General features: G+C 45.3%; 2 protein-coding genes across 12 annotated transcripts in view; both read left to right on the forward strand.

Annotated features, from left to right (window-relative positions):
- Nucleotides 1–17,754, forward strand: part of ptp4a3b (protein tyrosine phosphatase 4A3b) — a 61,893-nt gene extending 44,139 nt beyond the window's left edge. For both annotated transcript variants that reach the window (XM_036935926.1, XM_036935931.1), the window contains exon 6: nt 16,080–17,754. In XM_036935926.1, coding sequence (XP_036791821.1) covers nt 16,080–16,197 — 118 coding nt within the window. In that variant the 3' untranslated portion in view covers nt 16,198–17,754. The remainder of the gene's footprint in view (nt 1–16,079) is intronic.
- A 126-nt stretch (nt 17,755–17,880) lies between these two features.
- The window catches only part of dync1i1 (dynein, cytoplasmic 1, intermediate chain 1), a 29,625-nt gene continuing 23,878 nt past the window's right edge, over nt 17,881–23,627 (forward strand). For all 10 annotated transcript variants that reach the window (XM_036935869.1, XM_036935882.1, XM_036935886.1 and 7 more), the window contains exon 1: nt 17,881–18,282. The gene's annotated coding sequence lies outside the window, so the exon portion shown is untranslated. The remainder of the gene's footprint in view (nt 18,283–23,627) is intronic.

A 23,627-nucleotide genomic window follows, 5' to 3' on the forward strand; every position in this document is an offset into this window, starting at 1 on the left:
TCAGGCAGTATGTACACCACCTCCAGATTCAGTTCATCAGGCAGTATGTACATCTCACCTCCAGATTCAGTTCATCAGGCAGTATGTACACCTCACCTCTAGATTCAGTTCATCAGGCAGTATGTACACCTCACCTCTAGATTCAGTTCATCAGGCAGTATGTACACCTCACCTCTAGATTCAGTTCATCAGGCAGTATGTACACCACCTCTAGATTCAGTTCATCAGGCAGTATGTACACCACCTCCAGATTCAGTTCATCAGGCAGTATGAACACCTCACCTCTAGATTCAGTTCATCAGGCAGTATGTACACCTCACCTCTAGATTCAGTTCATCAGGCAGTATGTACACCTCACCTCTAGATTCAGTTCATCAGGCAGTATGTACACCTCACCTCTAGATTCAGTTCATCAGGCAGTATGTACACCACCTCTAGATTCAGTTCATCAGGCAGTATGTACACCACCTCCAGATTCAGTTCATCAGGCAGTATGTACACCACCTCTAGATTCAGTTCATCAGGCAGTATGTACACCACCTCTAGATTCAGTTCATCAGGCAGTATGTACACCACCTCCAGATTCAGTTCAGTTCATCAGGCAGTATGTACACCTCACCTCCAGATTCAGTTCATCAGGCAGTATGTACACCACCTCCAGATTCAGTTCATCAGGCAGTATGTACACCTCACCTCCAGATTCAGTTCATCAGGCAGTATGTACACCACCTCCAGATTCAGTTCATCAGGCAGTATGTACACCTCACCTCCAGATTCAGTTCATCAGGCAGTATGTACACCACCTCCAGATTCAGTTCAGTTCATCAGGCAGTATGTACACCTCACCTCCAGATTCAGTTCATCAGGCAGTATGTACACCACCTCCAGATTCAGTTCAGTTCATCAGGCAGTATGTACACCTCACCTCCAGATTCAGTTCATCAGGCAGTATGTACACCTCACCTCTAGATTCAGTTCATCAGGCAGTATGTACACCACCTCCAGATTCAGTTCATCAGGCAGTATGAACACCTCACCTCCAGATTCAGTTCAGTTCATCAGGCAGTATGTACACCACCTCCAGATTCAGTTCAGTTCATCAGGCAGTATGTACACCTCACCTCCAGATTCAATTCAGTTCATCAGGCAGTATGTACACCTCACCTCTAGATTCAGTTCATCAGGCAGTATGTACACCTCACCTCCAGATTCAGTTCAGTTCATCAGGCAGTATGTACACCACCTCCAGATTCAGTTCATCAGGCAGTATGTACACCTCACCTCTAGATTCAGTTCAGTTCATCAGGCAGTATGTACACCTCACCTCCAGATTCAGTTCATCAGGCAGTATGTACACCTCACCTCTAGATTCAGTTCAGTTCATCAGGCAGTATGTACACCTCACCTCTAGATTCAGTTCAGTTCATCAGGCAGTATGTACACCTCACCTCCAGATTCAGTTCATCAGGCAGTATGTACACCTCACCTCCAGATTCAGTTCATCAGGCAGTATGAACACCACCTCTAGATTCAGTTCAGTTCATCAGGCAGTATGTACACCTCACCTCCAGATTCAGTTCATCAGGCAGTATGTACACCACCTCTAGATTCAGTTCAGTTCATCAGGCAGTATGTACACCACCTCCAGATTCAGTTCAGTTCATCAGGCAGTATGTACACCACCTCTAGATTCAGTTCAGTTCATCAGGCAGTATGAACACCTCACCTCTAGATTCAGTTCATCAGGCAGTATGTACACCTCACCTCCAGATTCAGTTCATCAGGCAGTATGTACACCTCACCTCCAGATTCAGTTCATCAGGCAGTATGTACACCTCACCTCCAGATTCAGTTCATCAGGCAGTATGTACACCACCTCTAGATTCAGTTCATCAGGCAGTATGTACACCTCACCTCTAGATTCAGTTCATCAGGCAGTATGTACACCTCACCTCTAGATTCAGTTCATCAGGCAGTATGTACACCTCACCTCCAGATTCAGTTCATCAGGCAGTATGTACACCACCTCTAGATTCAGTTCATCAGGCAGTATGTACACCTCACCTCCAGATTCAGTTCATCAGGCAGTATGTACACCTCACCTCCAGATTCAGTTCATCAGGCAGTATGAACACCTCACCTCTAGATTCAGTTCATTTCATCAGGCAGTATGAACACCTCACCTCTAGATTCAGTTCATCAGGCAGTATGTACACCACCTCCAGATTCAGTTCAGTTCATCAGGCAGTATGTACACCTCACCTCCAGATTCAGTTCATCAGGCAGTATGTACACCTCACCTCCAGATTCAGTTCATCAGGCAGTATGTACACCTCACCTCCAGATTCAGTTCATCAGGCAGTATGTACACCACCTCTAGATTCAGTTCATCAGGCAGTATGTACACCACCTCTAGATTCAGTTCATCAGGCAGTATGTACACCTCACCTCCAGATTCAGTTCATCAGGCAGTATGTACACCTCACCTCCAGATTCAGTTCATCAGGCAGTATGTACACCTCACCTCCAGATTCAGTTCATCAGGCAGTATGTACACCACCTCTAGATTCAGTTCATCAGGCAGTATGTACACCACCTCCAGATTCAGTTCATCAGGCAGTATGAACACCTCACCTCCAGATTCAGTTCATCAGGCAGTATGTACACCACCTCTAGATTCAGTTCATCAGGCAGTATGAACACCTCACCTCCAGATTCAGTTCAGTTCATCAGGCAGTATGTACACCTCACCTCCAGATTCAGTTCATCAGGCAGTATGTACACCTCACCTCCAGATTCAGTTCATCAGGCAGTATGTACACCTCACCTCTAGATTCAGTTCATCAGGCAGTATGTACACCACCTCTAGATTCAGTTCATCAGGCAGTATGTACACCACCTCCAGATTCAGTTCATCAGGCAGTATGTACACCTCACCTCTAGATTCAGTTCATCAGGCAGTATGTACACCACCTCCAGATTCAGTTCAGTTCATCAGGCAGTATGTACACCTCACCTCCAGATTCAGTTCATCAGGCAGTATGTACACCTCACCTCTAGATTCAGTTCATCAGGCAGTATGTACACCACCTCCAGATTCAGTTCATCAGGCAGTATGAACACCTCACCTCCAGATTCAGTTCAGTTCATCAGGCAGTATGTACACCACCTCCAGATTCAGTTCAGTTCATCAGGCAGTATGTACACCTCACCTCCAGATTCAATTCAGTTCATCAGGCAGTATGTACACCTCACCTCCAGATTCAGTTCATCAGGCAGTATGTACACCTCACCTCTAGATTCAGTTCATCAGGCAGTATGTACACCTCACCTCCAGATTCAGTTCAGTTCATCAGGCAGTATGTACACCACCTCCAGATTCAGTTCATCAGGCAGTATGTACACCTCACCTCTAGATTCAGTTCAGTTCATCAGGCAGTATGTACACCTCACCTCCAGATTCAGTTCATCAGGCAGTATGTACACCTCACCTCTAGATTCAGTTCAGTTCATCAGGCAGTATGTACACCTCACCTCTAGATTCAGTTCAGTTCATCAGGCAGTATGTACACCTCACCTCCAGATTCAGTTCATCAGGCAGTATGTACACCTCACCTCCAGATTCAGTTCATCAGGCAGTATGAACACCACCTCTAGATTCAGTTCAGTTCATCAGGCAGTATGTACACCTCACCTCCAGATTCAGTTCATCAGGCAGTATGTACACCACCTCTAGATTCAGTTCAGTTCATCAGGCAGTATGTACACCACCTCCAGATTCAGTTCAGTTCATCAGGCAGTATGTACACCACCTCTAGATTCAGTTCAGTTCATCAGGCAGTATGAACACCTCACCTCTAGATTCAGTTCATCAGGCAGTATGTACACCTCACCTCCAGATTCAGTTCATCAGGCAGTATGTACACCTCACCTCCAGATTCAGTTCATCAGGCAGTATGTACACCTCACCTCCAGATTCAGTTCATCAGGCAGTATGTACACCACCTCTAGATTCAGTTCATCAGGCAGTATGTACACCTCACCTCTAGATTCAGTTCATCAGGCAGTATGTACACCTCACCTCTAGATTCAGTTCATCAGGCAGTATGTACACCTCACCTCCAGATTCAGTTCATCAGGCAGTATGTACACCACCTCTAGATTCAGTTCATCAGGCAGTATGTACACCTCACCTCCAGATTCAGTTCATCAGGCAGTATGTACACCTCACCTCCAGATTCAGTTCATCAGGCAGTATGAACACCTCACCTCTAGATTCAGTTCAGTTCATCAGGCAGTATGAACACCTCACCTCTAGATTCAGTTCATCAGGCAGTATGTACACCACCTCCAGATTCAGTTCAGTTCATCAGGCAGTATGTACACCTCACCTCCAGATTCAGTTCATCAGGCAGTATGTACACCTCACCTCCAGATTCAGTTCATCAGGCAGTATGTACACCTCACCTCCAGATTCAGTTCATCAGGCAGTATGTACACCACCTCTAGATTCAGTTCATCAGGCAGTATGTACACCACCTCTAGATTCAGTTCATCAGGCAGTATGTACACCTCACCTCCAGATTCAGTTCATCAGGCAGTATGTACACCTCACCTCCAGATTCAGTTCATCAGGCAGTATGTACACCTCACCTCCAGATTCAGTTCATCAGGCAGTATGTACACCACCTCTAGATTCAGTTCATCAGGCAGTATGTACACCACCTCCAGATTCAGTTCATCAGGCAGTATGAACACCTCACCTCCAGATTCAGTTCATCAGGCAGTATGTACACCACCTCTAGATTCAGTTCATCAGGCAGTATGAACACCTCACCTCCAGATTCAGTTCAGTTCATCAGGCAGTATGTACACCTCACCTCCAGATTCAGTTCATCAGGCAGTATGTACACCTCACCTCCAGATTCAGTTCATCAGGCAGTATGTACACCTCACCTCTAGATTCAGTTCATCAGGCAGTATGTACACCACCTCTAGATTCAGTTCATCAGGCAGTATGAACACCTCACCTCCAGATTCAGTTCATCAGGCAGTATGAACACCTCACCTCCAGATTCAGTTCATCAGGCAGTATGAACACCTCACCTCCAGATTCAGTTCATCAGGCAGTATGTACACCTCACCTCCAGATTCAGTTCAGTTCATCAGGCAGTATGTACACCTCACCTCCAGATTCAGTTCATCAGGCAGTATGAACACCTCACCTCCAGATTCAGTTCATCAGGCAGTATGTACACCTCACCTCCAGATTCAGTTCATCAGACAGTATGTACACCTCACCTCTAGATTCAGTTCAGTTCATCAGGCAGTATGTACACCACCTCTAGATTCAGTTCAGTTCATCAGGCAGTATGTACACCACCTCTAGATTCAGTTCATCAGGCAGTATGAACACCTCACCTCCAGATTCAGTTCATCAGGCAGTATGTACACCACCTCCAGATTCAGTTCAGTTCATCAGGCAGTATGTACACCACCTCTAGATTCAGTTCATCAGGCAGTATGTACACCACCTCTAGATTCAGTTCATCAGGCAGTATGTACACCTCACCTCCAGATTCAGTTCATCAGGCAGTATGTACACCTCACCTCCAGATTCAGTTCATCAGGCAGTATGTACACCTCACCTCCAGATTCAGTTCATCAGGCAGTATGTACACCACCTCCAGATTCAGTTCAGTTCATCAGGCAGTATGTACACCTCTCCTCCAGATTCAGTTCATCAGGCAGTATGAACACCTCACCTCTAGATTCAGTTCAGTTCATCAGGCAGTATGTACACCACCTCCAGATTCAGTTCATCAGGCAGTATGAACACCTCACCTCTAGATTCAGTTCAGTTCATCAGGCAGTATGTACACCACCTCTAGATTCAGTTCATCAGGCAGTATGTACACCTCACCTCTAGATTCAGTTCATCAGACAGTATGTACACCACCTCCAGATTCAGTTCATCAGGCAGTATGTACACCTCACCTCCAGATTCAGTTCAGTTCATCAGGCAGTATGTACACCACCTCCAGATTCAGTTCATCAGGCAGTATGTACACCACCTCTAGATTCAGTTCATCAGGCAGTATGTACACCACCTCTAGATTCAGTTCATCAGGCAGTATGTACACCTCACCTCCAGATTCAGTTCATCAGGCAGTATGTACACCTCACCTCCAGATTCAGTTCATCAGGCAGTATGTACACCTCACCTCCAGATTCAGTTCACCAGACAGTATGTACACCTCACCTCTAGATTCAGTTCATCAGACAGTATGTACACCACCTCTAGATTCAGTTCAGTTCATCAGGCAGTATGTACACCACCTCTAGATTCAGTTCATCAGGCAGTATGTACACCTCACCTCTAGATTCAGTTCATCAGGCAGTATGAACACCTCACCTCTAGATTCAGTTCATCAGGCAGTATGTACACCTCACCTCTAGATTCAGTTCATCAGGCAGTATGAACACCACCTCTAGATTCAGTTCATCAGACAGTATATACACCACCTCTAGATTCAGTTCAGTTCATCAGGCAGTATGTACACCACCTCTAGATTCAGTTCATCAGGCAGTATGTACACCTCACCTCTAGATTCAGTTCATCAGGCAGTATGAACACCTCACCTCCAGATTCAGTTCATCAGGCAGTATGTACACCTCACCTCTAGATTCAGTTCATCAGGCAGTATGTACACCACCTCCAGATTCAGTTCATCAGGCAGTATGAACACCTCACCTCCAGATTCAGTTCATCAGGCAGTATGTACACCACCTCTAGATTCAGTTCAGTTCATCAGGCAGTATGTACACCTCACCTCTAGATTCAGTTCAGTTCATCAGGCAGTATGTACACCTCACCTCCAGATTCAGTTCAGTTCATCAGGCAGTATGTACACCTCACCTCCAGATTCAGTTCATCAGGCAGTATGTACACCTCACCTCCAGATTCAGTTCAGTTCATCAGGCAGTATGTACACCACCTCTAGATTCAGTTCAGTTCATCAGGCAGTATGTACACCTCACCTCTAGATTCAGTTCAGTTCATCAGGCAGTATGTACACCACCTCTAGATTCAGTTCAGTTCATCAGGCAGTATGTACACCTCACCTCTAGATTCAGTTCAGTTCATCAGGCAGTATGTACACCTCACCTCCAGATTCAGTTCATCAGGCAGTATGAACACCTCACCTCCAGATTCAGTTCATCAGGCAGTATGTACACCTCACCTCCAGATTCAGTTCATCAGACAGTATGTACACCTCACCTCTAGATTCAGTTCAGTTCATCAGGCAGTATGTACACCACCTCTAGATTCAGTTCAGTTCATCAGGCAGTATGTACACCACCTCTAGATTCAGTTCATCAGGCAGTATGAACACCTCACCTCCAGATTCAGTTCATCAGGCAGTATGTACACCACCTCCAGATTCAGTTCAGTTCATCAGGCAGTATGTACACCACCTCTAGATTCAGTTCATCAGGCAGTATGTACACCACCTCTAGATTCAGTTCATCAGGCAGTATGTACACCTCACCTCCAGATTCAGTTCATCAGGCAGTATGTACACCTCACCTCCAGATTCAGTTCATCAGGCAGTATGTACACCTCACCTCCAGATTCAGTTCATCAGGCAGTATGTACACCACCTCCAGATTCAGTTCAGTTCATCAGGCAGTATGTACACCTCTCCTCCAGATTCAGTTCATCAGGCAGTATGAACACCTCACCTCTAGATTCAGTTCAGTTCATCAGGCAGTATGTACACCACCTCCAGATTCAGTTCATCAGGCAGTATGAACACCTCACCTCTAGATTCAGTTCAGTTCATCAGGCAGTATGTACACCACCTCTAGATTCAGTTCATCAGGCAGTATGTACACCTCACCTCTAGATTCAGTTCATCAGACAGTATGTACACCACCTCCAGATTCAGTTCATCAGGCAGTATGTACACCTCACCTCCAGATTCAGTTCAGTTCATCAGGCAGTATGTACACCACCTCCAGATTCAGTTCATCAGGCAGTATGTACACCACCTCTAGATTCAGTTCATCAGGCAGTATGTACACCACCTCTAGATTCAGTTCATCAGGCAGTATGTACACCTCACCTCCAGATTCAGTTCATCAGGCAGTATGTACACCTCACCTCCAGATTCAGTTCATCAGGCAGTATGTACACCTCACCTCCAGATTCAGTTCACCAGACAGTATGTACACCTCACCTCTAGATTCAGTTCATCAGACAGTATGTACACCACCTCTAGATTCAGTTCAGTTCATCAGGCAGTATGTACACCACCTCTAGATTCAGTTCATCAGGCAGTATGTACACCTCACCTCTAGATTCAGTTCATCAGGCAGTATGAACACCTCACCTCTAGATTCAGTTCATCAGGCAGTATGTACACCTCACCTCTAGATTCAGTTCATCAGGCAGTATGAACACCACCTCTAGATTCAGTTCATCAGACAGTATGTACACCACCTCTAGATTCAGTTCAGTTCATCAGGCAGTATGTACACCACCTCTAGATTCAGTTCATCAGGCAGTATGTACACCTCACCTCTAGATTCAGTTCATCAGGCAGTATGAACACCTCACCTCCAGATTCAGTTCATCAGGCAGTATGTACACCTCACCTCTAGATTCAGTTCATCAGGCAGTATGTACACCACCTCCAGATTCAGTTCATCAGGCAGTATGAACACCTCACCTCCAGATTCAGTTCATCAGGCAGTATGTACACCACCTCTAGATTCAGTTCAGTTCATCAGGCAGTATGTACACCTCACCTCTAGATTCAGTTCAGTTCATCAGGCAGTATGTACACCTCACCTCCAGATTCAGTTCAGTTCATCAGGCAGTATGTACACCTCACCTCCAGATTCAGTTCATCAGGCAGTATGTACACCTCACCTCCAGATTCAGTTCAGTTCATCAGGCAGTATGTACACCACCTCTAGATTCAGTTCAGTTCATCAGGCAGTATGTACACCTCACCTCTAGATTCAGTTCAGTTCATCAGGCAGTATGTACACCACCTCTAGATTCAGTTCAGTTCATCAGGCAGTATGTACACCTCACCTCTAGATTCAGTTCAGTTCATCAGGCAGTATGTACACCACCTCCAGATTCAGTTCATCAGGCAGTATGTACACCACCTCCAGATTCAGTTCATCAGGCAGTATGTACACCACCTCTAGATTCAGTTCAGTTCATCAGGCAGTATGTACACCTCACCTCTAGATTCAGTTCAGTTCATCAGGCAGTATGTACACCACCTCCAGATTCAGTTCATCAGGCAGTATGTACACCACCTCCAGATTCAGTTCATCAGGCAGTATGTACACCTCACCTCCAGATTCAGTTCATCAGACAGTATGTACACCACCTCCAGATTCAGTTCAGTTCATCAGGCAGTATGTACACCTCACCTCTAGATTCAGTTCAGTTCATCAGGCAGTATGTACACCACCTCCAGATTCAGTTCATCAGGCAGTATGTACACCACCTCCAGATTCAGTTCAGTTCATCAGGCAGTAGGAACATCTCACCTTCCGTCTCTTGATGTTTTTAATGAGAGTGGAAGTCCACTCAACCTTTTTAGTGTTGTTCCCGTTTCATCTGACAGCTGTATATTTAGATGGGGACATCATGAGGAGGGAGAAAGGGATTGAACCGCTCTGTACTGAGGGGGATTATGGGACATCATGAGGAGGGAGAAAGGGATTGAACCGCTCTGTACTGAGGAGGATTATGGGACATCATGAGGAGGGAGAAAGGGATTGAACTGCTCTGTACTGAGGAGGATTATGGGACATCATGAGGAGGGAGAAAGGGATTGAACCCCTCTGTACTGAGGGGGATTATGGGACATCATGAGGAGGGAGAAAGGGATTGAACCGCTCTGTACTGAGGGGGATTATGGGACATCATGAGGAGGGAGAAAGGGATTGAACCGCTCTGTACTGAGGAGGATTATGGGACATCATGAGGAGGGAGAAAGGGATTGAACCGCTCTGTACTGAGGAGGATTATGGGGCATCATGAGGAGGATTATGGGACATCATGAGGAGGGAGAAAGGGATTGAACCGCTCTGTACTGAGGAGGATTATGGGACATCATGAGGAGGGAGAAAGGGATTGAACCGCTCTGTACTGAGGGGGATTATGGGACATCATGAGGAGGGAGAAAGGGATTTAACCGCTCTGTACTGAGGAGGATTATGGGACATCATGAGGAGGGAGAAAGGGATTGAACCGCTCTGTACTGAGGGGGATTATGGGACATCATGAGGAGGGAGAAAGGGATTTAACCGCTCTGTACTGAGGAGGATTATGGGACATCATGAGGAGGGAGAAAGGGATTGAACCGCTCTGTTTCTGAGGAGGATTATGTGGTTTGAGCCGGGAGTGTCTTTCACTCCGCCAGGGCTCTGCACACCTCTGGATTCTTCTGACACTCATTGGCTCTACATTATGGGTCAGGTTCTCTGGAAAAACATCAAGCCTACTACCCTCCCGGACTGAGCACCATGATGCTCAATAGACAATCTGAATTGAAGGTGCTTTTTAGTCCAGGAATAAATGGGCTTCGTGTGGATCTGGGAAAATCATCCCCTAAGTGAATTAAAATTGTATTTTTACATGAGGGCCCTTATATACAGCAAAGGTGTGTGTGTGTGTGTGGCTACAGTGTCAAGCTGTTTAGCTTCACATATAAGGGGCCCCTAGTCCCCAAATGTTGCACTGCTTTTAACCAGAGCCCTGTGGGCCCCTAGTCCCTAAATGTTGCACTGCTTTTAACCAGAGCCCTGTGGGCCCCTAGTCCCTAAATGTTGCACTGCTTTTAACCAGAGCCCTGTGGGCCCCTAGTCCCCAAATGTTGCACTGCTTTTAACCAGAGCCCTGTGGGCCCCTAGTCCCTAAATGTTGCACTGCTTTTAACCAGAGCCCTGTGGGCCCCTAGTCCCTAAATGTTGCACTGCTTTTAACCAGAGCCCTGTGTGGGCCCCTAGTCCCTAAATGTTGCACTGCTTTTAACCAGAGCCCTGTGTGGGCCCCTAGTCCCTAAATGTTGCACTGCTTTTAACCAGAGCCCTGTGGGCCCCTAGTCCCTAAATGTTGCACTGCTTTTAACCAGAGCCCTGTGGGCCCCTAGTCCCTAAATGTTGCACTGCTTTTAACCAGAGCCCTGTGGGCCCCTAGTCCCTAAATGTTGCACTGCTTTTAACCAGAGCCCTGTGGGCCCCTAGTCCCTAAATGTTGCACTGCTTTTAACCAGAGCCCTGTGGGCCCCTAGTCCCTAAATGTTGCACTGCTTTTAACCAGAGCCCTGTGGGCCCCTAGTCCCTAAATGTTGCACTACTTTTAACCAGAGCCCTGTGTGGGCCCCTAGTCCCTAAATGTTGCACTGCTTTTAACCAGAGCCCTGTGGGCCCCTAGTCCCTAAATGTTGCACTGCTTTTAACCAGAGCCCTGTGGGCCCCTAGTCCCTAAATGTTGCACTGCTTTTAACCAGAGCCCTGTGGGCCCCTAGTCCCTAAATGTTGCACTGCTTTTAACCAGAGCCCTGTGTGGGCCCCTAGTCCCTAAATGTTGCACTGCTTTTAACCAGAGCCCTGTGGGCCCCTAGTCCCTAAATGTTGCACTGCTTTTAACCAGAGCCCTGTGGGCCCCTAGTCCCTAAATGTTGCACTGCTTTTAACCAGAGCCCTGTGGGCCCCTAGTCCCTAAATGTTGCACTGCTTTTAACCAGAGCCCTGTGGGCCCCTAGTCCCTAAATGTTGCACTGCTTTTAACCAGAGCCCTGTGGGCCCCTAGTCCCTAAATGTTGCACTGCTTTTAACCAGAGCCCTGTGGGCCCCTAGTCCCTAAATGTTGCACTGCTTTTAACCAGAGCCCTGTGGGCCCCTAGTCCCTAAATGTTGCACTGCTTTTAACCAGAGCCCTGTGGGCCCCTAGTCCCTAAATGTTGCACTGCTTTTAACCAGAGCCCTGTGGGCCCCTAGTCCCTAAATGTTGCACTGCTTTTAACCAGAGCCCTGTGGGCCCCTAGTCCCTAAATGTTGCACTGCTTTTAACCAGAGCCCTGTGGGCCCCTAGTCCCTAAATGTTGCACTACTTTTAACCAGAGCCCTGTGGGCCCCTAGTCCCTAAATGTTGCACTGCTTTTAACCAGAGCCCTGTGTGGGCCCCTAGTCCCTAAATGTTGCACTGCTTTTAACCAGAGCCCTGTGGGCCCCTAGTCCCTAAATGTTGCACTGCTTTTAACCAGAGCCCTGTGGGCCCCTAGTCCCTAAATGTTGCACTGCTTTTAACCAGAGCCCTGTGGGCCCCTAGTCCCTAAATGTTGCACTGCTTTTAACCAGAGCCCTGTGGGCCCCTAGTCCCTAAATGTTGCACTGCTTTTAACCAGAGCCCTGTGGGCCCCTAGTCCCTAAATGTTGCACTGCTTTTAACCAGAGCCCTGTGGGCCCCTAGTCCCCAAATGTTGCACTGCTTTTAACCAGAGCCCTGTGGGCCCCTAGTCCCTAAATGTTCCACTGCTTTTAACCAGAGCCCTGTGGGCCCCTAGTCCCTAAATGTTGCACTGCTTTTAACCAGAGCCCTGTGGGCCCCTAGTCCCTAAATGTTGCACTGCTTTTAACCAGAGCCCTGTGGGCCCCTAGTCCCTAAATGTTGCACTGCTTTTAACCAGAGCCCTGTGGGCCCCTAGTCCCTAAATGTTGCACTACTTTTAACCAGAGCCCTGTGGGCCCCTAGTCCCTAAATGTTGCACTGCTTTTAACCAGAGCCCTGTGGGCCCCTAGTCCCTAAATGTTGCACTGCTTTTAACCAGAGCCCTGTGGGCCCCTAGTCCCTAAATGTTGCACTGCTTTTAACCAGAGCCCTGTGGGCCCCTAGTCCCTAAATGTTGCACTGCTTTTAACCAGAGCCCTGTGTGGGCCCCTAGTCCCTAAATGTTGCACTGCTTTTAACCAGAGCCCTGTGGGCCCCTAGTCCCTAAATGTTGCACTGCTTTTAACCAGAGCCCTGTGGGCCCCTAGTCCCTAAATGTTGCACTGCTTTTAACCAGAGCCCTGTGGGCCCCTAGTCCCTAAATGTTGCACTGCTTTTAACCAGAGCCCTGTGGGCCCCTAGTCCCTAAATGTTGCACTGCTTTTAACCAGAGCCCTGTGGGCCCCTAGTCCCTAAATGTTGCACTGCTTTTAACCAGAGCCCTGTGGGCCCCTAGTCCCTAAATGTTGCACTGCTTTTAACCAGAGCCCTGTGGGCCCCTAGTCCCCAAATGTTGCACTGCTTTTAACCAGAGCCCTGTGGGCCCCTAGTCCCTAAATGTTGCACTGCTTTTAACCAGAGCCCTGTGGGCCCCTAGTCCCCAAATGTTGCACTGCTTTTAACCAGAGCCCTGTGGGCCCCTAGTCCCTAAATGTTGCACTGCTTTTAACCAGAGCCCTGTGGGCCCCTAGTCCCTAAATGTTGCACTGCTTTTAACCAGAGCCCTGTGGGCCCCTAGTTCCTAAATGTTGCACTGCTTTTAACCAGAGCCCTGTGGGCCCCTAGTCCCCAAATGTTGCACTGCTTTTAACCAGAGCCCTGTGGGCCCCTAGTCCCCAAATGTTGCACTGCTTTTAACCAGAGCCCTGTGGGCCCCTAGTCCCCAAATGTTGCACTGCTTTTAACCAGAGCCCTGTGGGCCCCTAGTCCCTAAATGTTGCACTGCTTTTAACCAGAGCCCTGTGGGCCCCTAGTCCCTAAATGTTGCACTGCTTTTAACCAGAGCCCTGTGGGCCCCTAGTCCCTAAATGTTGCACTGCTTTTAACCAGAGCCCTGTGGGCCCCTAGTCCCTAAATGTTGCACTGCTTTTAACCAGAGCCCTGTGGGCCCCTAGTCCCTAAATGTTGCACTGCTTTTAACCAGAGCCCTGTGGGCCCCTAGTCCCTAAATGTTGCACTGCTTTTAACCAGAGCCCTGTGGGCCCCTAGTCCCTAAATGTTGCACTGCTTTTAACCAGAGCCCTGTGGGCCCCTAGTCCCTAAATGTTGCACTGCTTTTAACCAGAGCCCTGTGGGCCCCTAGTCCCCAAATGTTGCACTGCTTTTAACCAGAGCCCTGTGGGCCCCTAGTCCCTAAATGTTGCACTGCTTTTAACCAGAGCCCTGTGGGCCCCTAGTCCCTAAATGTTGCACTGCTTTTAACCAGAGCCCTGTGGGCCCCTAGTCCCTAAATGTTGCACTGCTTTTAACCAGAGCCCTGTGGGCCCCTAGTCCCTAAATGTTGCACTGCTTTTAACCAGAGCCCTGTGGGCCCCTAGTCCCTCAATGTTGCACTGCTTTTATTTAACCAGAGCCCTGTGGGCCCCTAGTCCCTAAATGTTGCACTGCTTTTAACCAGAGCCCTGTGGGCCCCTAGTCCCTAAATGTTGCACTGCTTTTAACCAGAGCCCTGTGGGCCCCTAGTCCCTAAATGTTGCACTGCTTTTAACCAGAGCCCTGTGGGCCCCTAGTCCCTAAATGTTGCACTGCTTTTAACCAGAGCCCTGTGGGCCCCTAGTCCCTAAATGTTGCACTGCTTTTAACCAGAGCCCTGTGGGCCCCTAGTCCCTAAATGTTGCACTGCTTTTAACCAGAGCCCTGTGGGCCCCTAGTCCCTAAATGTTGCACTGCTTTTAACCAGAGCCCTGTGGGCCCCTAGTCCCTAAATGTTGCACTGCTTTTAACCAGAGCCCTGTGGGCCCCTAGTCCCTAAATGTTGCACTACTTTTAACCAGAGCCCTGTGGGCCCCTAGTCCCTAAATGTTGCACTGCTTTTAACCAGAGCCCTGTGGGCCCCTAGTCCCTAAATGTTGCACTGCTTTTAACCAGAGCCCTGTGGGCCCCTAGTCCCTAAATGTTGCACTGCTTTTAACCAGAGCCCTGTGGGCCCCTAGTCCCTAAATGTTGCACTGCTTTTAACCAGAGCCCTGTGGGCCCCTAGTCCCTAAATGTTGCACTGCTTTTAACCAGAGCCCTGTGGGCCCCTAGTCCCTAAATGTTGCACTGCTTTTAACCAGAGCCCTGTGGGCCCCTAGTCCCTAAATGTTGCACTGCTTTTAACCAGAGCCCTGTGGGCCCCTAGTCCCTAAATGTTCCACTGCTTTTAACCAGAGCCCTGTGGGCCCCTAGTCCCTAAATGTTGCACTGCTTTTAACCAGAGCCCTGTGGGCCCCTAGTCCCTAAATGTTGCACTGCTTTTAACCAGAGCCCTGTGGGCCCCTAGTCCCTAAATGTTGCACTGCTTTTAACCAGAGCCCTGTGGGCCCCTAGTCCCTAAATGTTGCACTGCTTTTAACCAGAGCCCTGTGGGCCCCTAGTCCCTAAATGTTGCACTGCTTTTAACCAGAGCCCTGTGGGCCCCTAGTCCCTAAATGTTGCACTGCTTTTAACCAGAGCCCTGTGTGGGCCCCTAGTCCCTAAATGTTGCACTGCTTTTAACCAGAGCCCTGTGGGCCCCTAGTCCCTAAATGTTGCACTGCTTTTAACCAGAGCCCTGTGGGCCCCTAGTCCCTAAATGTTGCACTGCTTTTAACCAGAGCCCTGTGGGCCCCTAGTCCCTAAATGTTGCACTGCTTTTAACCAGAGCCCTGTGTGGGCCCCTAGTCCCTAAATGTTGCACTGCTTTTAACCAGAGCCCTGTGGGCCCCTAGTCCCTAAATGTTGCACTGCTTTTAACCAGAGCCCTGTGGGCCCCTAGTCCCTAAATGTTGCACTGCTTTTAACCAGAGCCCTGTGGGCCCCTAGTCCCTAAATGTTGCACTGCTTTTAACCAGAGCCCTGTGGGCCCCTAGTCCCTAAATGTTGCACTGCTTTTAACCAGAGCCCTGTGGGCCCCTAGTCCCTAAATGTTGCACTGCTTTTAACCAGAGCCCTGTGGGCCCCTAGTCCCTAAATGTTGCACTGCTTTTATTTAACCAGAGTGGACACTGGTCAGAGGTCGTGAACAGGGTGCCAATTGGGACACAACAGAGGTTCCTGTAGGGAGTAACAGTAGACCTGTCTCTCTCTGTCTCCTCAGGAAGCGCAGGGGAGCGATCAACAGCAAGCAGCTGACCTACCTGGAGAAATATCGCTCCAGACAGCGACTACGCTTCAAAGACCCTCACAAACACAAGAACAAGTGCTGTGTGATGTGATGATGTAGTGTGACCCCGCAGCCCGCCTGTTCTGACCCATATAGAACGACTACATGAACTTTAATGTTGGACCGACCTCCACCCTGCTAAGATGCATTTAGGACTTGACCTGTTGTCTGTCTCCATGGGGACAGTTGCCACTGTTCTGTTGGGATTCTTCTGCTTCTCACTCTCAGGGCTGTTAGAGACCATCTCCTCTCTGATGTCTTTGAAAGAACACGTTCGTCCCCAACTGCCGGCCAATTGAACTCATAGAGAGGAAAAACAAACAAGCCCTATTTCCATCAAGTACACACACACACACACACACACACACACTGACAAACTATTTTGCACTGATTGTGACATACTGTGACATACACACACATCGCCATTGACCACCAGACCAACCCCTCAACCAGCAGCAACACTGTCAGCTTGGTCCCAGGCCTGATCGTTCCTCTTTCCTCCCTGCTGCTAGGTAGCACTGACCCAACCCAATGAAACACACCGACCCACCACTAGCTGTCACAACAGGTCTGCATCACCATACACCATGTTAACTGAAAGCCCCTGCTAGCCATGATGACATGAATGAAATAATCATGAACAATAACAGATTTTATCCTGTCTGTGTGTTTTTATCTCAATGTTTCAAGGAAATCCAGTTTAAGGTCTTTGTTCAATTGAAATGCCATCCACAGAGCTCAGCCATCTTGCTCCTTGCTCCGTTTTCATAATGCATGTCAGTTAACACTTGTTAGAATCATGTCCTTGTCTCCTTCTTTTTTTGAGGCTATGGGGATGCGGGATGGGACTTAAAATAGGACGAGGTTTTGTGCCGAGTCGCCGTTTTTTTAAATAGCAATATTTTTTACATTGTGATATGAAACACTCTGGGATTAGGATTCTTCACCACTGGCTGCTTCTGTTGTACAACATGAAGGATCTCAGTGTATCATGTAGGAGTCAGCTGAGCCTGGGTGGGCTTGGTAGGCAACACCGCCTGTGTCCCAGATGGCACCCTATTCCCTATATAGTGCACTACTTTTGACCAGAGGTCTATGGGCTACAATGCCTTGAAATATACACAAAAACATGGACTCGCACTGATCCTATGGGCTCCGGTCAAAAGTTGAGCACTATATAAGGAGTAGGGTGCCATCTGGGACGCGTACTATGCTTTGGGAACGTAAACATGGCGGTGCCCCGTAGTCGTCTCTGGGATGAAAAACAGCCAACTGAACCGTCTGCTCAGAAATAACGTCCTGGCTCTGTATCTGTCAGTGTGGATATAAATGTCTCTCATCTTGCCTCTGAAATAGCACCCTATTCCCCTTTTATAGTGCACTACTATATAGCACACTTTTGACTATAGTCCTATGGGCTCTGGTCAAAAGTAGTGCACTAAATAGGGAATAGGGTGCAAGACGCAGTCTCAGTTAAGGACAGGTACTGAAGGAATGACTGGTATCCTTGGAAGAAAGCTGTCACATTTATCTGCTGCCTTGGAAGTAACCCACTTCAGATTGTTCACAGTTAATGAAGTACAAGAAATAAAGTAATTGTTTAAAGTAAGCTGGCCTGTTTTGTGCTTTATTCAGGAGTTGACTTGTGGGAGAACGAATCATTTTAAACAACCACTTTTGCCTTGTTGTGAAAACAAGCTCAATGCCGCCATCTAGTGGACATGTGTAGTTATTCACACATTATTATTAGTGGCATTGTTGGCCTGAATTAGTTTTTGCATTTTCTGAAATAGATTTATCGTTTTCTCTTCAATGACCATATTGTTAATTTGAGATTATAATATGGCACATGTATCATCTATATTGTAGAGTAAGTCATCACTTTATTATCTCAAACATTCCTGTTTGTACAACAATGACGTATGATATACAGGCTACTTCCGGACGGAATCTAATTACAATTGAGAAAGAGGGCAGAGCTCGAACGGCAAATTCTATGTCCTTTGTTGTGTTATATAAACGTCTTGTCCGTGGTAATATTGTCTATATAAATCACGCAGGTCTTTTTGCCTGTGGCACGTCCGATATAGCTAATTCTGGAAAGGACCCGAGATAAACGCAAGGCACAGTGCAGACGGTAGGCTAATTAAAATGCATCTTTGTCTTGCATGAGCATCCTTATTAGCCGGTACCCAATGTAGGCCAGTCTAACGGTTCAAAATGTGTTCTGGTCGTTGTGTGAAAACCTAGGCGCACCACGATTTTAACTGGAGAATACATGGTTTTGCTGCTGATGGGGAGAACAATCTAGAAATTAAATGTATTCAATGTGCTGCAAATGTAGCAAAACATGTTCAATTTATTTACAGCGTAATAAGCCTCACCATGGCATCCAGGGCCATTGCTTTTTCGTTTTTATTATTTAACTGGGAGTTGTTATAATAGGCGAGTCCACACTGTCAAATACTGTATGATGTACAGTATTTGGAATGCATGTTATCAACATTTCTCTACCATCATGCCATAGGCTACAATCCTCATTTCTGCTTGTTTTGTTTTGCATGCCTCCGTCTGCTCGGTCATCCATCAGGATTTAAAAATAAAGTTTTTTCTTTGTCTCATAGGGTTTTGTCATTTCATTTATGTTTTGCATTACGTTCCCACTTCTCATTTTCATAATTTAATAGCACCTACTTACTGATCGTGCAGGTAAAGAAAATATTTGTACTGTAACGACCCTGGGTTTATACACTTTCCAATGTAATAACTGCATCTTTGGGAGTTGCATCTCCTTGGCTCCTAGTGCTGTAAATAGTTCCATCCATATAATTAGAATAAATGATGTTCCATTCTCACTATGCTTTGTCAGTCCAATCACACAATTTCATGTCGAATTGAACATCCCAACCATTTGCCCATACGTTAGTTTGTGTTTCTGGCATTGATAGATACACAATGATACTGATACAGAGATTAAACCTATAGGTGGATACTGATACAGAGATTAAACCTATAGGTGGATACTGATACAGAGATTAAACCTATAGGTGGATACTGATACAGAGATTAAACCTATAGGTGGACACGACACTGATACAGAGATTAAACCTATAGGTGGACACAATACTGATACAGAGATTAAACCTATAGGTGGACATGATACTGATACAGAGATTAAACCTATAGGTGGACATGATACAGAGATTAAACCTATAGGTGAACATGATACTGATACAGAGATTAAACCTATAGGTGAACATGATACTGATACAGAGATTAAACCTATAGGTGGATACTGATACAGAGATTAAACCTATAGGTGAACATGATACTGATACAGAGATTAAACCTATAGGTGGACATGATACAGAGATTAAACCTATAGGTGGACATGATACAGAGATTAAACCTATAGGTGGACATGGTACAGAGATTAAACCTATAGGTGGATACTGATACAGAGATTAAACCTATAGGTGAACATGATACTGATACAGAGATTAAACCTATAGGTGGACATGATACAGAGATTAAACCTATAGGTGGACATGGTACAGAGATTAAACCTATAGGTGGATACTGATACAGAGATTAAACCTATAGGTGAACATGATACTGATACAGAGATTAAACCTATAGGTGGACATGATACAGAGATTAAACCTATAGGTGAACATGATACTGATACAGAGATTAAACCTATAGGTGGACATGATACTGATACAGAGATTAAACCTATAGGTGGACATGATACAGAGATTAAACCTATAGGTGGACATGATACAGAGATTAAACCTATAGGTGGACATGGTACAGAGATTAAACCTATAGGTGGATACTGATACAGAGATTAAACCTATAGGTGAACATGATACTGATACAGAGATTAAACCTATAGGTGGACATGATACAGAGAATAAACCTATAGGTGGACATGATACTGATACAGAGATTAAACCTATAGGTGGACATGATACTGATACAGAGTTTAACCTATAGGTGGATACTGATACAGAGATTAAACCTATAGGTGGACATGATACTGATACAGAGATTAAACCTATAGGTGGACATGATACAGAGATTAAACCTATAGGTGGACATGATACTGACACAGAGATTAAACCTATAGGTGGACATGATACAGAGATTAAACCTATAGGTGGATACTGATACAGAGATTAAACCTATAGGTGGACATGATACAGAGATTAAACCTATAGGTGGACATGATACTGATACAGAGATTAAACCTATAGGTGGACATGATACTGATACAGAGATTAAACCTATAGGTGGATACTGATACAGAGATTAAACCTATAGGTGGATACGATACTTATACAGAGATTAAACCTATAGGTGGACATGATACTGATACAAAGATTAAACCTATAGGTGGACATGATACAGAGATTAAACCTATAGGTGGACATGATACAGAGATTAAACCTATAGGTGGACATGATACTGACACAGAGATTAAACCTATAGGTGGACATGATACTGATACAGAGATTAAACCTATAGGTGGACATGATACAGAGATTAAACCTATAGGTGGACATGATACTGACACAGAGATTAAACCTATAGGTGGACATGATACAGAGATTAAACCTATAGGTGGATACTGATACAGAGATTAAACCTATAGGTGGACATGATACAGAGATTAAACCTATAGGTGGACATGATACTGATACAGAGATTAAACCTATAGGTGGACATGATACTGATACAGAGATTAAACCTATAGGTGGATACTGATACAGAGATTAAACCTATAGGTGGATACGATACTTATACAGAGATTAAACCTATAGGTGGACATGATACTGATACAGAGATTAAACCTATAGGTGGACATGATACAGAGATTAAACCTATAGGTGGACACTGATACAGAGATTAAACCTATAGGTGGACACGATACTGATACAGAGATTAAACCTATAGGTGGACATGATACAGAGATTAAACCTATAGGTGGACACTGATACAGAGATTAAACCTATAGGTGGACACGATACTGATACAGAGATTAATCCTATAGGTGGACATGATACAGAGATTAAACCTATAGGTGGACATGATACAGAGATTAAACCTATAGGTGGACACTGATACAGAGATTAAACCTATAGGTGGACACGATACTGATACAGAGATTAAACCTATAGGTGGACACTGATACAGAGATTAAACCTATAGGTGGACATGATACTGAGATTAAACCTATAGGTGGACATGATACAGAGATTAAACCTATAGGTGGACACGATACTGATACAGAGATTAAACCTATAGGTGGACACGATACTGATACAGAGATTAAACCTATAGGTGGACACTGATACAGAGATTAAACCTATAGGTGGACATGATACTGAGATTAAACCTATAGGTGGACATGATACAGAGATTAAACCTATAGGTGGACACGATACTGATACAGAGATTAAACCTATAGGTGGACATGATACTGATACAGAGATTAAACCTATAGGTGAACATGATACTGATACAGAGATTAAACCTATAGGTGGACACTGATACAGAGATTAAACCTATAGGTGGACATTATACAGAGATTACACCTATAGGTGGACATGATACTGATACAGAGATTAAACCTATAGGTGGACATGATACAGAGATTAAACCTATAGGTGGACATGATACTGATACAGAGATTAAACCTATAGGTGGACATGATACTGATACAGAGATTAAACCTATAGGTGGACATGATACTGATACAGAGATTAAACCTATAGGTGGACATGATACAGAGATTAAACCTATAGGTGGACATGGTACAGAGATTAAACCTATAGGTGGATACTGATACAGAGATTAAACCTATAGGTGGATACTGATACAGAGATTAAACCTATAGGTGGACATGATACTGATACAGAGATTAAACCTATAGGTGGACATGATACTGATACAGAGATTAAACCTATAGGTGGATACTGATACAGAGATTAAACCTATAGGTGGACATGATACCGAGATTAAACCTATAGGTGGACATGGTACTGATACAGAGATTAAACCTATAGGTGGATACTGATACAGAGATTAAACCTATAGGTGGACATGATACAGAGATTAAACCTATAGGTGGACATGATACTGATACAGAGATTAAACCTATAGGTGGATACTGATACAGAGATTAAACCTATAGGTGGACATGGTACAGAGATTAAACCTATAGGTGGATACTGATACAGAGATTAAACCTATAGGTGGACATGATACTGATACAGAGATTAAACCTATAGGTGGACATGATACTGATACAGAGATTAAACCTATAGGTGGATACTGATACAGAGATTAAACCTATAGGTGGACATGATACAGAGATTAAACCTATAGGTGGACATGGTACTGATACAGAGATTAAACCTATAGGTGGATACTGATACAGAGATTAAACCTATAGGTGGACATGATACAGAGATTAAACCTATAGGTGGACATGATACTGATACAGAGATTAAACCTATAGGTGGATACTGATACAGAGATTAAACCTATAGGTGGACATGGTACAGAGATTAAACCTATAGGTGGATACTGACACAGAGATTAAACCTATAGGTGGACATGATACTGATACAGAGATTAAACCTATAGGTGGATACTGATACAGAGATTAAACCTATAGGTGGACATGGTACAGATATTAAACCTATAGGTGGACATGATACAGAGATTAAACCTATAGGTGGACATGATACTGATACAGAGATTAAACCTATATGTGGACATGATACAGAGATTAAACCTATAGGTGGACATGATACTGATACAGAGATTAAACCTATAGGTGGATACTGATACAGAGATTAAACCTATAGGTGGACATGGTACAGAGATTAAACCTACAGGTGGACATGATACAGAGATTAAACCTATAGGTGGACATGATACTGATACAGAGATTAAACCTATAGGTGGACATGATACTGATACAGAGATTAAACCTATAGGTGGACATGATACTGATACAGAGATTAAACCTATAGGTGAACATGATACAGAGATTAAACCTATAGGTGGACATGATACTGATACAGAGATTAAACCTATAGGTGGACATGATACTGATACAGAGATTAAACCTATAGGTGGATACTGATACAGAGATTAAACCTATAGGTGGACATGATACAGTGATTAAACCTATAGGTGGATACTGATACAGAGATTAAACCTATAGGTGGACATGATACTGATACAGAGATTAAACCTATATTTATTTATTTTATTTAACCAGGGAAGTCAGTTAAGAACATTTTTATTTATATTGACGGCCTACCAAATGGCAAAAGGCCTCCTGCGGGGACGGGGGCTGGGATTAAAAATGTCAAATAAATAAAATATGAATATAGGACACAACACACATCACGACAAGAGAGACAACACAACACGACATAAAGAGAGACGTAGGTGGACATGATG

Source organism: Oncorhynchus mykiss, chromosome 2 (assembly GCF_013265735.2).
Source record: "Oncorhynchus mykiss isolate Arlee chromosome 2, USDA_OmykA_1.1, whole genome shotgun sequence".
Taxonomy (NCBI): Eukaryota; Metazoa; Chordata; class Actinopteri; order Salmoniformes; family Salmonidae; genus Oncorhynchus; species Oncorhynchus mykiss.